Raw genomic sequence first — 18,222 nt, forward strand, 5'->3', positions numbered from 1 at the left:
AACCATCAAAACTTATGCAGGTGATCAAATGAAGAAAAGTCCCCACACCAACGGAGTGAAAAATGAATGCGCTCACCAGAGGTTATGGACCCAAGTACTGTATAGCAAATGGGTCAATCCAGCTTGGTATTATCCATTGGTCTCCCAAAGGTGGCTGTATCCAATCTGGCAATATCCTATGAGTAAGTCAGATTGACGAAAAGGGGCAGTGCCACGTTATTTGCCATCATTCCTACGTTATTTGCCATCATTCCTTCACTCTATATGCTGGTTTACATGGATGTTTGTAAGTTTGTTCAATCCCTTTTTTCTAATAAATGGAATTGTAAGCAGTATTGCAAATGGGTCAATCGAGCTTGGTATTATCCATGGGTCTCCCAAAGGTGGCTGTATCCAAGGATGTTCCAAAAAGTAGCGATATATTCTGGAATAAAGATGGCTAAATCTCCCAATCAGATGTCCATATGTGGAGGTAAGCCAAACAATACAGACATCGTGTATTACCGCTTACAATTAAATTTATTAGAAAAAAGGGAACAAAAACTTACAAACATCCATGTAAACCAGCATATAGAGTGAAGGAATGATGGCAAATAACGTGGCTCTGACACGTTTCGTCACATTTGACTTACTCATAGGATATTGCCAGATTGGATACAGCCACCTTTGAGAGACCCATGGATAATACCAAGCTGGATTGACCCATTTGCCATACGGTACTTGGGTCCAAAACCTCTGGTGAGCGCATTCATTTTTCACTCCGTTGGTGTGGGGACTTTTCTTCATTTGATCACCTACTTACGTTTTGATGGTTTACCTTTATGGTTTAACCTCCGAACACCTGGGACTCACCATTATATATTATTTTTTTTTCACTTATTTTATATCAGTTTTGATACACCATCACTGGAATGTATTGGTTTATTTAGAGCTGCACTTTTTTGTATAACTGTTTGGACAACCTTTTGTCGGTTGATGTGCTGCCAGCTTTTGCTTATATGCATGATAGCGCAGTTAGAATTTTATTATAACACAATATCCCTTTCAATGTTCACCCTTTGTTCTCCTGGTGACCAGAGAGACAGAAACCACATCCAGCACCACATCCTAATGATGTGATGAAAACATTAGGACTCAAAGAAAAAAAAAATGGGTATTTTGAGTTGCTTATATTTCTATATGACAAGATCAAAGAATTCACAAAAACATACATTTTGTAAAAAAAAAAAAAAAAAAAGTGAATTATTTGCACGTCTGTTGAGACACACACATATACATAAATATATATGTGTGTGTGTTCTGACAGCTTATCTTCTTCCACAGGACAATTTCACTTTTATTTTCTCCCAGTGGCCACAAGGTCGCTGTAAGCATTCATGTAATACAAATCATCAGAAGTGGGACTGACCTCATGGGGGATCTCATGCAACAAAATGGCTGTGGTTGTGAGTATTCCAACCTGAAAAGCAATAGTAAAAATAACATGACAGGCAGTTAGAAACCGTGATCTTATCAATGTTTGATATTTTGTAAAAAAGTATGTAAAGCTAGTCAGTCATGCAGAAACAATCCTACTGCCAAAAAGGTTTTTGTATAAACAGGTATGCTTGTGTAGCAAGCTAATTTCATTAAAAGAAGTATGGGCAAAGTTTATTTTGGCCATATTTCTTTTGTGAGTCACAGGAGTGCACTTACTTTTCCTCTCCTGTAATTCAGAATCAGTGAACCGTGGGCTAAGCTCAGCTGACATCTAAGAGCTGCTCCAGGTTCTGAGAAGAACCTGACAAAATTGGTAGGATCCACCAAGCTGCCTGATTAACAGCACGCATGGCGTCATCTGATTAGAGGAATATACAGATATTGCAGGAGAATGATTGATCACCATATACCAGTCTTAAGTGGGGTACACACTAGTAGAAAATCTGCCGAAAATTTCCGTCCGAGGTAAAATCGTCCAATTTTCGCCTAGTGTGTACACAACTTTCAGCAGCCGATGACGACATTTTCAACGAAAAAAAATGGAGGGACAAACACCAAAATTTTTTTCGTCCGTCCCCAGACGATCGATTTTCGTTTAATGTGTATGCAGTACGTCCGTGAAAAAATCAGATACGAAAGACTGCGCATGATCTGAAGTTGCTGACAACCCGGAAGTCTAGGAACAAATGTGGCAAAAAAAAGAAAAATCGGACGAGAAATTTCGTGAACATTTATGCACTGTCAACTAAAAACGGTAATGAACGCTAAGAAGACAGAGAAAAATCGGAGGATATTTCGTCCGATTTTCATCAAGTGTGTACGGCCCTTTAGTGGTGTAATATTAATCTTTCTCCTGCAATATCTGTATAGTCCTCCAATCAGGGCCTTCCTGATGACGCCATTCTGGTGAAATGCATAGAGGTCGGGTCGCTGCCTGCCCTCTTGGTAACAGGTGACGTCACATCTGGGTGAGGTGGAACACATTGCTGGGTCTTGAGCCGGGTTCACATGAGCTGTGGCTCGCAGCAAGGGGTCCGGACCGTCCCTGTTCTGTTCACTGGTGTTTCAGGTGTGAATCAGGCCTGAATTTTTGCCTGAATTCAGACCTGAAAAGGCATCAAAGAAGCACAGTACACTCTTCCAGTGGGGGCGGCGACCACCCCAGAGCTGTGTAAATCGACTCCATTGAGAGCCGGTCACACACTCCTGTCATGCAAATTGGCGAGTTTGGCGCTTAATGATAACCATTTGATGGGAGAATATACGAATATTTCAGGAGAAAGATTGATCACCATATCTTGGTCTTACTGGCGTAAAAAAAAAAAAAAAAAAAAAAAAAAAAAAAAGCTACATTGGTCCTTGTGGCCATAGGGCTCTGGTGGGTGCGTTGGATTAGCACATGTGGTAAAGCACTGGTTGTTGGGGAGTGGAAAAAAGTCTTCACCCACAGCACAGTGGATGGGATAAAGTATCTGGACTTTTTTAATTTAAAGATCTTTGAAGTTTTGCCACATTTATATAAATTATCTCTTTGTACATTTTGATGTGCACTTTATTTTTTTTTTTCTATTTAACATTTTTACACTTTGGTTGGCATTGTAATACTATATTGGATACCTTTTGTTACCATTAAAAAGGATGTAAACTGGATTTATGAAATTTGACCTAGGCACATCTATCTGCATTGTTTTCTTATTTCTCTCCAAAGTCCCATAGCTTTCTCCTGCTCCTTTCTTCTGTTATCAGCATGATAACTTCTGACAAGTTCTCCCTCAACTGAGATAAAACCAGCCTGAATTTTGTTTTGGGGTGGGTGCTATAAATAGATTAGGAGAAAGCTGGTCTATTCACAGCACATTCCTGCCTTCCCCTGCCTATGTGAAGTGGGGGTGTGTGCCTTTCCTCCAATCAGCTGTCACCCAGTGTATCCCAGCACAACAATCCCAGTGCTGAACAGGAAGAGAAAATCTCTTCTAACAGGAAGTGCACTTTCTAAAGAATATATAAAGCTGACGATAGCAGATATGTATGTAAAACTTATGTAGGGAGATTTGTTTCATCTCTGTATCATCTGTGGCTGTTCACTTCACTGGGTATATGTGAGGGTTTACATCCACTTTAACCACTTAAGCCCCGGAAGATTTTACCCCCTTCCTGACCAGGGGGTATTTTGCGATTCGGCATTGCTTGACTTTAACGGACAATTGCGAGGTCGTGCGACGCTGTATCTAAACTAATTTTCCATCCTTTTTTTCCCACAAACAGAGCTTTCTTTTGGTGGTATTTGATCACCTGTGCGATTTTTTGATCACGCGCTATATACAAAAAAACAGCGTAAATTTTGCAAAAATAGCAATATTTTTTTACATTTTTTTATATGAAATTCCCCCCCAAAAAATGTAAAAATCAAAATTTTTTAACATTTTCGGCCAATTTATTTTATGCTACATATGTTTGGTAAAAAAAAAAAAAAAAAAAAATCGCAAAAAGCGTATTTTGATTGGTTTGCGCAAAAGTTATCGCGTTTACTAACAAAGGGAAAGATTTTTGTCATTTTTGTTGTTTTTTTTTTAACGCGTAATGGCGGCGATCTGCGATTTTTTTTGCGGTACTGCGACATTGCGGCGGACAGATCGGACCCTTGACTGACATTTTTGACACTTTTGGGGTTACCAGTGACATTTCTACAGTAATCAGTGCTATACATATGCACTGTTACTGTAAAAATACACTGGCAGTGAAGGGGTTAACTTTTTTGAAAGGGAGGGGCTATGTTTGTCCCTAGGGGCGTGCTTTCTACTGTGATTGGCTGTGGCTTCAGATGTATGAAGAGTGATCAACGGTTCTACATAGTAGAACCGTATGATCATCCTTCATGCACAGGGGAGAATGACAGGCAGCTTGTTTACACAAGCCGCCTGACTTTCTCCCTCTCCCCCGCCGATCGCAGAGTGACCGGCGGACATCAGGTCCGCCGGTCACACGCGCGGGGGGGTCCGTGACCACGCGGGGGCGCGCGCTCGCTCCCTAGACCCTCACAAGCTAGTGACGTAGCCCTACGTCACTTTGCCTGTGAGGGGCTGACTGCCGACGTAGAACGGCGTTAGGCAGTCGGCAAGTGGTTAAGGTATGTTTTAAGCATAGAATGAATGCAGTTCTATTTATGGTGGTGCCATTTAAAGTGGTTTTAAAGGCTCAAGGTTTTTTAGCTTCTTTTTTTTTATGCATTCTATGCCTGAAGGTAAAAAACCTTCTGTATGCAGCTGCCCTCCCTAATACTCACCTGCTCCCTCTCGATCCAGCAATGTGCATGAGAGCTAAGCTTCTCCTGGGTCTCTCATGTCTCACTGGCCGAGACAGCAGCAGAGCCATACTGTCAACCACAGCCAGTGAGCCAATGAGGAGAGAGCGGGGGGCAGGGGCGAGCCACGGCTCTATGTGTCTTATGCATGCATACAGTGGGGCTCGGGAGTGACCCTGCACCAGAGCCCCAAAGAAAGCGACTTGTATTGGGGAAACTGGCTGAGGAGCCAGGAGCGCCCGCAGGGGAAGCAAAAAGAGGAGGATCAGGGCTGCTCTGCAAAACCATTGCACAGAACAGGTAAATATAACACGTTTATTTATTTTTTATTTATTAATGAGCCTTTAATATCACTTTAAGGACACGGCAATCATCCTCTTCTCTGCCTAAAGTGGCCTTGAGCATGGAACAAATGGGTGAACGTATCAAGGCAACGAATGCCAACATAATATCAGTTATCTATGACTACAAGCTGCAGTCTTTACATGCACACATTTTCTTTTGTCAGCTTGTTTATACATTGTAACTCATATTTATTCCCTGAAAAACAGAAGAACTGACAGACATTATCACTTACCTTTCTACTGACCAGAAAACTGCCTGCCACCGCCATACCGTGTGTGAAATTATCAATAGTGTTGGCCAGGAGATTGAGATAACCGCTGACCTGTAATCAACAAGTTATCAGATTTGTGAAGTATATAAAGATCCCCCAAACATTAAATTACACAATAAATTATATAATCACAGCATCCATGCTAAACCTGTAAAATAATTTCATGGAAGTAGTAGAGGGGGCACAGATATATTCACACATAGTTAACAAGTTAACAGTTTTTGTGTTACATCCTTTAGGGCCGGTTCACATTGGTGCGATGCGGGGACCTTGCGAATCCACTGCGGGTTCCCACATCATACCCGACCCGCAGGCAGTTCACACTGCCATATGCAAATTGCTGGGACTGTCAATACAAAGTTAATGACACCCCCAGTTTAGTTGGCATATCCCAGTGAGAACTGTCAATTCAAACAGGAATTGGATTGCATAGGTGTGAACACCCATGCAATCTGATTCTGGTGCGGACCAAAAAAGGGTCCTGTGTGACTTTGGCCCAAATGCGAATTCAGCCATACAATCTGTATGGCTGAATTCGCATCGCACAGACATTGCATGTGATTTGCAGAGCAGTGCCATGTGATTTGCAGAGCAGTGCGGTGCGAATCACATGCGATGTCTGACATTGCCATAGTTTAAACCGGCACTTAGTCTCACATGACAGCTTACAGAGTCAGAGCCTTTGTCAACAGGCTTTTGTTTGCTTCAAACAGGCCTTTCATCCCCATACTAGTCCATGGCAATGCAAAACCCTCTTGATATAGGTCAAATGCAGATAAAGGAGGTCAAATGCACCCGCCAACGATCTCAGAAGCATCTGAACTGAAGTTATTAACACAAGCCCAAGTCTTTCAACTCATTCTCTTAATGATCAAAATAAATTGCAGAGCTCAGTGAGTTGTTAATAAATTTAAGTGGTTATAAAGTCAGAAGGTTTTTTTTTTTTTTCACCTTAATGCATTTTATGCACTAACGATAAAAAGCCTACTGTGTGCTTACTTGAGGTCCCTCTCTCTCCAGCGATGTCCACGAGTGTCTCAGCCATCCGAGATTCTCCCCCGATTGGCTGAAGCACAGCAGTGGCGCCACTGTCTCCTGCTGCTGTCAAAGTCAGCTAGCCAATCAGGGGCGAGAGGCGCCGGGCCAGGTTGGGGCTCCATGCCTGAATGGACACAGGAAGCTGTGACTCAGCTCGGGTGCCTCCATAGTAAGCTGCTTGCTGTGGGGGCACTCAACAGGAGGGAGGGGCCAGGGTCTAGAAGAGGGACTTGAGAAGAGGAGGATCGGGGGCTGCTCTGTGTAAATCCGCTACAACAGAGCAGGTAAGTATAACATGTTTGTTATTTTTATAGGGAAAAAAATGAGACTTTACAATCACTTTAATATTAGCTGGCGGTAGTTGGTACAGTCTCCAAAATCTGGTACCCCTGTAACCATTTGATTTTTTTTCCCCTGCCTATTATTAAAAATGTATATTTAAGAAAAAAAAGTGAAGGACATAGTAAAGTTCCTTTCACATTGAGCGGACCTGGATGGACCTGGAGGTAGGTGGGTATAAACAAACACCTGCCTGTCCGTAGGGTTGCATGGAGTTTCTGATCAGGTCAGCCTAAACAACTGACCTATTTATATACTGAATATATTGTTGAACAATATTGAATATTGTTAGGAGACTCCGGCTCTCACTGCACTTAGGAAATGAACAAAAATGTATAAAATAATAAATAGTAATCATTCAAAAGCATCTAGCACACGTAGATTGGCAGTATATGGAGGACAAATAAAGAGCAAAGATCGTACCTGCTACGAAAAATCCTTTACAAATGTCCATCATCATCATCTGTAAAATCCAATACAGTAGGGTTTTTTTTTTTTTTTTTTCTTCAACGATTCAAAATGTCAGCACCAGCACTGCTTATGGCCAGTGAGCTGTCAGGTCTAGAAAAGAAAGTCGCACATGTGGCATCACCTGCTGTCTAGAACAGACTGCTTTCTTTTCCAGACTGACAACTCACTGGCCATAAGCAGTGCAAGTGCTGACATTTTAGATCTTTGAAAAAAAAAAAAAACCCCACTGTTCAAAATGCTGGATGCCCATTGGGAGAAGCTTGTTGTTTGACAAAAAACAATACACAAACCTTTTTGTAATTTAAGTTTAATAAAAATGGCATGTTTTAACCGGTTCCGGACCCTCCACCGCATATATACTGCGGCAGGCTGGCCCTCCTTGCGTGAAGCGACGTAGGGCTACCTCGGTCGCGCGCCTGCAGCTAGGGGGCGAGAGCACACCCCAACTCGGCAGCGAGGACTCCGATGCACGGGGCAGGCGGCTCCGATTGCTGTCTGACACCCGCGATCACTCCCCGCTGAGAGAGAAGAACGGTCAGCTGTTGTAAACACAGCTTATCGTTCTTCTCTCTGGAATGATCATAGAGCCCCTGTGATCCTTCTATATAGGATCACAGGTCTCTATGATCATTTCACAAGCCCCTCCCCCCCCCCAAATTTAGAATCACTCCCCTAGGCTCACATTTAACCCCTTGATCATCCCTGGTGTTAACCCCTTCCCTGCCAGTGTCATTATTACAGTAACAGTGCATATTTTTAGCACTAATTACTGTAGTAATGTCACTGGTCCCCCCAAAGAAGTCAGTTAGGGGTCCGATCAGTCCGCTACAATGTTGCAGTCCCGCTAAAAATCGAAGATTGCCACCATTACTATTAGAAAAAAAAAACCAATAAAAAGGACATAAATCTTTTCCTTAGTTTGTAGATGCGATAACTTTTGCACAAACCAATCAAAATACGCCTATAGCGATTTTTTTTACCAAAAATATGTAGCAGAAAACTAATTGGTCTAAAATGTAAAAAAAATGTGATTTTTACATTTTTTTTTTGGGGGGGGGGGGGAATGTTATATAGCAGAATGTGAAAAATATTTTTTTTTTTCAGAATTGTCGCTCTTTTTTGGTTTATAGAGCAAAAAAAAAAAAAAAAAATCACACAGGTGATCAAAGTAAAACCTCGGTTTGAGAGTAACTTGGTTTGAGAGCGCTTTGCAAGACAAGCAAAGGTTTTAAATAAATTTTGACTTGATATACAAGCGATGTCTTGATATACAAGTAGCGTCATGTATAAAAAAAGAAGAGAGGAGCCTCTAAAGTTTAGCAATATGGTTACATTTAATGAAGGTTCAATATTTAGCAACTCACATGGTTGATGATTAAAACAGGCACATCTAAGTATGCAGGCATCTGGGGTAAAGCTGTCCACATAGACCGTCCTCTGCACAGCCGTCTTCATCATCCCTTCCCCGCTGCACTCCACGAGTGATTCAAAGCCTCACTTTCAGATCACTCTACTGCAGGCTATTCTTCCCGGTCAGGATTGCAGACTGACAGTGGTGAGAGTCGGTGGTTCAGAAGATGGTCTATGTGAACAGCTTTACCCCGGATGCCTGCATACTTAGGTGTGCCTATTTTAATCATCAACCATGTGAGTTACTAAATGTTGAACCTTCATTACATGTAACCATATTTCTACACTCTCATCTCTTTTATATTCTGTAGCTCTGCTAGATTTTGCTTCTAATCCCCTTGGGAAGGCTGCATATTGTGGATGGACATTTTATGGTTACACAACCTATCACATTGCTATAATTTTTGTATATAGACTATAAACTGAAGGACTTGTGGAACGAATCATCGGAGTTTCCATTATTTCTTATAGGGAAATTCGCTTTGATATAAGAGTGCTTTGGATTACAAGCATGTTTCCAGAACGAATTATGCTCGCAATCCAAGGTTTTACTGTACCACCAAAAGAAAGCTCTATTTGTGGGAAAAAAAGGACATCAATTTTTTTTGGGTACAGCATCGCACGATGTGCAATTGTCCGTTAAAGTAACGCAGTGCTGAATCGCAAAATATGGCCTGGTCATTAAGGGGGGGAACATCTTTCGGTCCAGAAGTGGTTAATGTAAATAACCCCATTTTGTAATTTCAAGTGTCAGAGGTGACCACGGAACCCGAGGTCAATTTACAGAAGTCAACTGTAATTGATCACGTGATTATAGTAGGCAAACCTCACTTTTTCAGTGCGGTGGCATGACCTATGAACCCACTAAAAGAAAAACTGATTGGATAGGTTGTGTAGAATGTTTTTAGTGTATCTGTTTGACTGGAGGGGATTGTCTAGTTTCAGAAAAAGATGGAGTTTCATGGAAAAGTAAAAAGTATATTTAAACTAATATTACCTTAATACTGCCGCCTACAGAGCCTTGTTGTTTGGCTACATCCTTCTTGCGCACATCGTGCTTTCCATTCATTAAACTTCCTGAAGCCAGTTTCTGAAACAAGATATTGAAAAGTAAGTCTCCTACAAACAAAACGCGTTTACACATAGAGTTCCCTGATCCCAATCCTCTCCTCACTCCTGCTATTGCGGCCAAAATTCCTCCCTGTCAAAAGGGCTGTAAAGGATCAAAACATTGTAATGAAAGAGCCCCTTGTGGTCAGACTATTCATTCCAATAGAAATATTTCCATCATAAGATTATAGGTGGATTTAACATGTGTTAGACATGTTATTTACCTGTTAAAGCCTCCCTTGTGCAGAAATCCAAAATCCCTGAGACTGCTGCTGGTATGTTGTATGACAGCAGACTCAGAGCTGTCACTCAAGTGACACACTATAGCTATCTCTGTTGGAGGGGTAGGAAAGTTATACAAGGAGTGCAGAATTATTAGGCAAATGAGTATTTTGACCACATCATCCTCTTTATGCATGTTGTCTTACTCCAAGCTGTATAGGCTCGAAAGCCTACTACCAATTAAGCATATTAGGTGATGTGCATCTCTGTAATGAGAAGGGGTGTGGTCTAATGACATCAACACCCTATATCAGGTGTGCATAATTATTAGGCAACTTCCTTTCCTTGGGCAAAATGGGTCAAAAGAAGGACTTGACAGGCTCAGAAAAGTCAAAAATAGTGAGATATCTTGCAGAGGGATGCAGCACTCTTAAATTTGCAAAGCTTCTGAAGCGTGATCATCGAACAATCAAGCATTTCATTCAAAATAGTCAACAGGGTCGCAAGAAGCGTGTGGAAAAACCAAGGCGCAAAATAACAGCCCATGAACTGAGAAAAGTCAAGCGTGCAGCTGCCAAGATGCCACTTGCCACCAGTTTGGCCATATTTCAGAGCTGCAACATCACTGGAGTGCCCAAAGCACAAGGTGTGCAATACTCAGAGACATGGCCAAGGTAAGAAAGGCTGAAAGACGACCACCACTGAACAAGACACACAAGCTGAAACGTCAAGACTGGGCCAAGAAATATCTCAAGACTGATTTTTCAAAGGTTTTATGGACTGATGAAATGAGAGGGAGTCTTGATGGGCCAGATGGATGGGCCGTGGCTGGATTGGTAAAGGGCAGAGAGCTCCAGTCCGAATCAGACGCCAGCAAGGTGGAGGTGGAGTACTGGTTTGGGCTGGTATCATCAAAGATGAGCTTGTGGGGCCTTTTCGGGTTGAGGATGGAGTCAAGCTCAACTCCCAGTCCTGCTGCCAGTTTCTGGAAGACACCTTCTTCAAGCAGTGGTACAGGAAGAAGTCTGCATCCTTCAAGAAAAACATGATTTTCATGCAGGACAATGCTCCATCACACGCCTCCAAGTACTCCACAGCGTGGCTGGCAAGAAAGGGTATAAAAGAAGAAAAGCTAATGACATGGCCTCCTTGTTCACCTGATCTGAACCCCATTGAGAACCTGTGGTCCATCATCAAATGTGAGATTTACAAGGAGGGAAAACAGTACACCTCTCTGAACAGTGTCTGGGAGGCTGTGGTTGCTGCTGCACGCAATGTTGATGGTGAACATATCAAAACACTGACAGAATCAATGGATGGCAGGCTTTTGAGTGTCCTTGCAAAGAAAGGTGGCTATATTGGTCACTGATTTATTTTTGTTTTGTTTTTGAATGTCAGAAAAATGGATTTTTGTAAAATCTTACCGTAAAATCCTTTTCTCTTAAACTCATTGACAGACGTAGTCCTCCTTGATTAATATCAACTCGGGTTATACTGCCCTCTACAGGAGTAGGACTAGACAGGAAAGAAAAGGTTCTGGCCACACCCTAGGGGCAGTCCCAGAGGGTATATCCTCTCACTTCCTGCTACAGCAAATCAGTTATGTCACAAAGCAGTGTTTAGAGAATTTAACCCAACCCAACTCAAAAACAGAGGGGCGGGTACTATGTCTGTCAATGAGCTTAAGAGAAAAGGATTTTACGGTAAGATTTTACAAAAATCCATTTTTCTCTGTCGCTCATTGACAGACGTAGTCCTCCTTGATTAATATCAACTCGGGACGTCCCAAAGCAGTGCCACAAATGAGGGGTGGGAAAATGGAAATCAAAATCCACTCTATAAGGCCCAACTGGTGCCAACTAGAAGTTTAAAAGGCTCATCAATCAAAAGAGGAGACTCAACAGAAATTCCAATGGAAAAAAACCCTTGAGGTAGACCACCGGTCTCCTCAAATTGCGGTCTGCAAAACCTTGCGGCCAAATGAGGCATCCACCGATGCCATCACATCAACTTTATAAAATTTTGTAAAGGTATGCACCGACTACCAGGTAGCCGCCTTGCACACCTGGACCACTGACGCCTGATGGCGGTAGGCCCAGGAAGTACTGAGCGCTCGAGTGGAGTGCGCCTTAACAGGGAACGGAGGATTCCGACCCTTAATAGAATAAGCCTGTACCACCGTCTGTCTAATCCATCTGGAGATAGTCGCGGCAGATGCAGGCAACCCCTTTCTGGGGCCATCCGTGATCACAAAAAGTGAATCCGTCTCACGGAACGATTCCGTAGTCTTCAGGTATACCCTGATTGCCCGCACCACATCCAAGGAATGCAACGCACATTCCCGAGGATGACTGGGCTTAGGACACAAGAAAGGTAGCACAATATCTTCATTCAGATGAAAGTCTGAAAACCACCTTAGGAAAAAAAGATGACTTCGGATGAAGAACTACCTTATCCCTATGAATCCCCAGATATGGGGAATGACACAATAATGCAGCCAGTTCTGACACCCTGCGTGCAGAAGTGATAGCCACCAGGAAGGCCACCTTCTGGGATAATGTAAGCAAGGGAATCTCCCTGATATTTTCAAAGGGAGGTTTCTGAAGAACCGACAACACCAAATTAAGATCCCAGGGCGGTAAGGGCACGCGCACTGGCGGAGCCAAGTGCCGCACCTCCTGGATGAAATTCCGCACCAAGGAATGAGTAGCCAGAGGCTTCTGGAAGAAGATTGCTAACGCTGAAACCTGACCCTTGATAGTGCTCAAGGATAGTTTCTGCTCAACCCCCTTTTGCAGAAAAAAACAAGATTCGGGTCACCGAATAGGTACGTGGGGGAAAACTCCTACGATTCACACCACGCAATATATGTAGACTTTGCTGGAAGTCGCTTTTCTTGCTTTAATTAGAGTAGGAATAACTGAAGCTGACAATTCCTTGTCCTTCAGTACCTGGGTCTCAATGGCCAGGCCGTTAAAGCCAGCGACTGTAAAGCACGATGGAAGATCGGTCCTTGAGACCGCAGATCCTCCCTGAGAAGAAGTCTCCAAGGAGCGTCCTCGACTAGTCTTGCCCAAGTCGGTGTACCCGGCTTGACGAGGCTAGCCCGGAATTACCAGGATAACTGGAGTTCCCTCCACTTCTATCCTGCAGGGAAATCTCAGCAGTAACTTGAGAAGGGGGAAGACATACAGTAGCTGTTACTTCCCCTACGGGGAGCTCAGCGCGTCTGCTGCGTCCACTAGAGGATCGCGGGCGCGAGCCCTGTTGAGCCAACCTGCCAACAGATCCATCTCCGGGGTGCCCCAATGAAGGGACAGCTGGTGAAATACCTCTGGATGAAGAGACTATTCCTCTTGATCCAGAATCTGACGGCTGAAATAATCTGCCTGTCCACCCCCGTGATAATTATCGCGGAGAGAACTGGAACAACTGTTCCCCCAATAGGAATGTTGGCCACTTCTATGGCCGCCAGTGCACTCTTGGTGCCCCTTGGTGATCGACATAAGTCATGACCGAGGCATAGTCCGATTGGATCCGAACCGGGCTGCCCTGGAGCTGCTCGGTCCAGTAAATCAGACAAAGTCTGATCGCTCTCAGTTCCAACACATTTATCGGTAACCTGGAATTTATCAGAAGAAATGACTTCCCCTGGCTGAGCATCGGAGACCGAAGCCACCAGACCAGAGCCTCCCTGGTCCGCTCGCTCAATCGGATCCGATTGTCCAGGGAATCGGGATTTCCGATTCCATATGAGAAGAATCTCCTCTTTGGAGAATTCGGGTATGAGACTGGGCAAACGGTACTGCCTCTAAGGAGACGACCATCAATCCCAGCCAGTTGACGGACAGCAACATCCGAATCATTGACTGAATCTTCTGGAGTTTCTCCGCATGGAGAAACACTCTTGCCAAGGATGTATCCAAAATTAGGCCCAGATAGTTCAGTCTCCTGGTGGGAACCAGGGATGATCTTTGGGAAAAGCAACGAAAACGCTGATGTCCTGCAAAGATGGGGATATGAAGATAGGCATCCTAAATGTCTATGGACGCCAGGAAATCCCCCTGATGCAGGGAGGCCACCACTGTATGGATGGACTCCATCTCTTCCAAGACCAGAATTGGACGCACCTAGCCCTTTTTCCTGGGCATTGTGAACAGGTTCGACTAGAACTCCTCCAAGGAATGGGAACTACCACTGCTTGTTGCATCAAGCTGTCCCCCGCAAAGCTTTTTAAGCGACCCGGGATGTCGAATATTGGAAGGGAAGAATCGCACCGGTGGAAGTGATCAAAACTCGATCTTGTATCCCGACCATATGACCTTGCGAACCCCTTTATCCGGGATTCTAGAAAGCCCTGTATCCGGAAACCGGCGAACAGTGGCTTTATTTAGTCTGGAAGTCGGTGAGTCCACTATTGGTGGTACCGTCCATCTTTGTAATGAGGGATTCCTCAAAATGATAGCGCCTAGCAATGCGTTTGAAAATAGCAGGGGCTCGTTTACAGACGACCCCATTTGAGCAAGTGAAACCCTTCATCATTTTGGTAGGCTTGCTAGTACCAAAAAAGGAATATGAGTCTCCGCTACCTCTGCCGGTGTAACCTCAAGATTTAAGGTTTCCCGGACAGACACAACTAGTGCTTCCACCAACGCTTCTTGTGCTATGGCGGAGGCAGAAGCGTCCTCCTCACTGTCTGAGGAGACCGTACCTGAGACAACAACCCCAGAAAAGGGGCTGCAATGACCAGCTCAGAATCCGTATCTGAAGTATCAGATGACATAGGGGTAGGCGGGGGTCGCTCTTCTTGACCCCCGTCCCTGACAGGCTACTTCCACCCGGGATACCAAAGACTCCAAAACTGCTGATAATGCATCATCACAAATGGGGTACTGGAGGGTCCTGCGGCCACCCGAGGGGGGATCAGGTGGGGATACATGTGTGGCAGGGTTCATGTACCAAGACACTTGCCAGCAAACACAAAAAAATTAATTGCAAGAAAAAAACTTTTTTTTTTTTTTTTATCTTAGTCCCCCAGCGCAGTAGCGCCCCTCAGTCTACCAGCTTGGACCCCTCAGAAAGAGAGAGAGAGAGAGACCCCAAGGCTCACCTGATGCACAGAAGTTTCTTATCAACCTGCTTCCAGCACTGTCTGTTACAGACAGGAAGTCTTTGGCTTGCTTTCCCTGGGCCAAAGAGGCGCCTCCCAATTACTCCACGAGGTGTTTGGTCACCTCAAACATGGCCGCCCCCATGCTGGAGACACGAGGCTACGCAAATATGGCGGCCTCGTGCGATCTGCAAGAAAAAATGGCGGCAGTCTGTATAGGATAGCGGCGGCTTGCAAGCTAGCAGCGGCCTGCGGGAGGTGTGCATTCGGCCTGTGCGGCCTACGGGAATGCCTCGGCCTGCGGGAGGTGTCCTCGGCCTGCAGGAGGCTGTGCGGCCTGTGGAAGTGACCGGCTTTCTGGAGGGATAGCGATCTGTGGCTGCAGTAACTCAGGCATAGGCATCGGCCTGTGTACACACTATGACAGGTAGGATACCTCTATCCTCATGGTAATGCCTTTTAGTAGTCTGCCACTGACTTCAGTCACCCTTACAGTCATATAGTGACTTTAGATCGTCAGCTCCCAAACCAAGCCTCCTGGTTTCTATTCACAAAATCACACTCAAAATTGGGGGATCTGTGACCTGTTATAGGATAGAGGGGAGACCCAGAAACTGAGTGTCTGACCATCCCAGAGAGGGGCCCGCGTCCACCAACAAACCCAACAGGGGGAGAGGGGGAACATTCTACTCACCATACCGGAACCAGGCGGGCGCCAACTCCTGACAGAACCCCTCTCCACCGGGGTGGGGGGGCTGTCGACCAATACGGACGCCGTGACTCTGCTGGTCACTGGCGTCCAGGCGAGACGTTTAACTCGCAGGGTCAGACCCCGTCCAGTGGGACTATGTCGCGGCCGACCCAGCGCGGAGCTATGGCCTGCACGCGCTCGTAGGCTGAACTGGGGTGACCACTGGATCTCAACATCCAGCCCGTCGCCCAGTTTCAGCGTACTTGCTTGAAGATCTCACAGGAACACTGGAGAAAAAAGCTGTCTAAAAAAGTATTTCTAAAAAAAAAATCCTGCCAGGACCGAAGATCCTAGCAAGGAATCTAGGTCCTTACTCCTAACTAGACAGAAAAAAACTGATTTGCTGTAGCAGGAAGTGAGAGGATATACCCTCTGGGACTGCCCCTAGGGTGTGGCCAGAACGTTTTCTTTCCTGTCTAGTCCTACTCCTGTAGAGGGCAGTATAACCCGAGTTGATATTAATCAAGGAGGACTACGTCTGTCAATGAGCGACAGAGAAATGTATATTTGTGAATGTTGAGATGTTATATTGGTTTCACTGGTAAAAATAAATAATTGAAATGGGTATACTGTATCTTTGATTTTTGTTAAGTTGCCTAATAATTATGCACAGTAATAGTCACCTGCACACACAGATATCCCCCTAAAATAGCTAAAACTAAAAACAAACTAAAAACTACTTCCAAAAATAGTCAGCTTTGATATTAATGAGTTTTTTGGGTTCATTGAGAACATGGTTGTTGTTCAATAATAAAATTAATCCTCAAAAATACTCATTTGCCTAATAATTCTGCACTCCCTGTAGAGTCCACAAACTATGGTAAATATCTGAAAATTGATCAATCCTGATGTACTGACTGGTGACAGTACAAAAAAATAATAATAATCTTTTTTCTATTTTTTTATTACATTTTTTTCTTAAAGCGGTTGTATCCCGTGTAAAAAAAACCCTGCAGGGCAATGGCATAATGTGCTAGTATGCATTGCATACTAGCACATTATGAAATACCTTAGAATGAAGCCCCCACACGGTCGCCTGGACACCACTGAGGGAGCTGACATGTTTCCCTCGGCGTCTCTTCCGGGTTCGGCGTTTCCAGCACTGTGAGTGGCCGGAGCCCTGATGACGTCACTCCCACACATGCGCACGGGAGTTCACTTTCCGGCAAGGAAATGGCAAGGAGCTCTGAAGGTCCGGAAAGATACGCCAGACCTTCAGAGTGCATGCGACGCTGGTGTCAGCGGCTGCATGCAGGGTGAATATCTCCTAAATCATGCAGGTTTAGGAGATATTAATTTTACCTACAGGTAAGCCTTATTATAGGCTTACCTGTAGGTAAAAATTCAAAAGCGGAGTATACTACCGCTTTAACACACTTCGACCAGAGCAATATAATGTTACCATAGTAACATTGTACTACTCTGGGGAAGTCATCAGTATTTTTTTTTCTTTTTTAACACATTATGTTTGCATATAGCAATGCATGTATCTGCTGATGTTGCATCTATATCATTTTTTCTATTGTTAATATTAGTATCTAACATCTTATATCCTGTATATGCTTTTTATTTCATTTTAGAAGTAGCATTAAAACATATCCCCTGAAGAAACCGTTTGGTGAAACATGTTGGGATTGCTACTCTGCGACAATATCGCAAATATATGTATAGGAAAACTCTTTCAATATTATATACAGGAACAACACATTTTTTAATCATATTGTTTGTCTACTTTATGTCTATTTTAAATTTTTTTTGGAATAAAAGTCGAGTTTTTGAAGTCGAGTTAATTGGCACCTTAAAAATCCCTAGCCCTTCCCCCTTGTGGGGTTTACTCTCTTGCCTATATGCAAGCATTTTGCTAAATGAAATCGATTCCTTCAGTTTGTTGTGCTGTGATTAGCCACAGCTATTAACATGGCACAGATTGGCAGTGATTGGCCCAGTCTGTGCCATGTGATCATTGTGACCAATCACAGCTAGCAACACAACTGTATACAATATATGGCTTGAAAGGAAGCCATCCATTGTTTACAACCGTCATGTGACCTGCTGTGATTGATTATAATGGTCACATGGTAACAGCAGCAGGCCAGGAAAGTGATCAGTCATCAGCTGATGACTGATCACGGTCTTATGATGTCCACCCCGATCAAGGAGAGGTTAACAGGTTAAAGTGAAAATCTGTCTTATCCCATCTCCAGTGAGAAATTGGTCACACAACTTTGCAAAATTTTGCACTTGGCTGCCCACTATTCCATACAAAGGTGGCTGCAAACATACTGTAAACCTGTCCCAGAGATTTTACTGAAGGACAGGCAGCCTGAATTTAAACTGAAGCTGGACACACATGGTTAAAAAAAAAAAAGCGGAGC

The 18,222-nt window shown here is 44.0% G+C and overlaps 1 protein-coding gene across 1 annotated transcript in view; it reads right to left on the minus strand.

Annotated features, from left to right (window-relative positions):
- SLC39A13 (solute carrier family 39 member 13) overlaps positions 1–18,222 on the minus strand; it is a 67,088-nt gene that overhangs the window by 13,249 nt on the left and 35,617 nt on the right. Inside the window, exons 5-7 of the mRNA XM_082269764.1 lie at positions 9,652–9,744; positions 5,358–5,447; positions 1,409–1,459 (exon numbers count right to left, since the gene is read on the minus strand). Coding sequence (XP_082125890.1) covers positions 1,409–1,459; positions 5,358–5,447; positions 9,652–9,744 — 234 coding nt within the window. The remainder of the gene's footprint in view (positions 1–1,408; positions 1,460–5,357; positions 5,448–9,651; positions 9,745–18,222) is intronic.

The sequence above is a fragment of the Pelophylax lessonae genome (assembly GCF_965119305.1).
Source record: "Pelophylax lessonae genome assembly, chromosome: 10".
Lineage (NCBI taxonomy): Eukaryota > Metazoa > Chordata > Amphibia > Anura > Ranidae > Pelophylax > Pelophylax lessonae.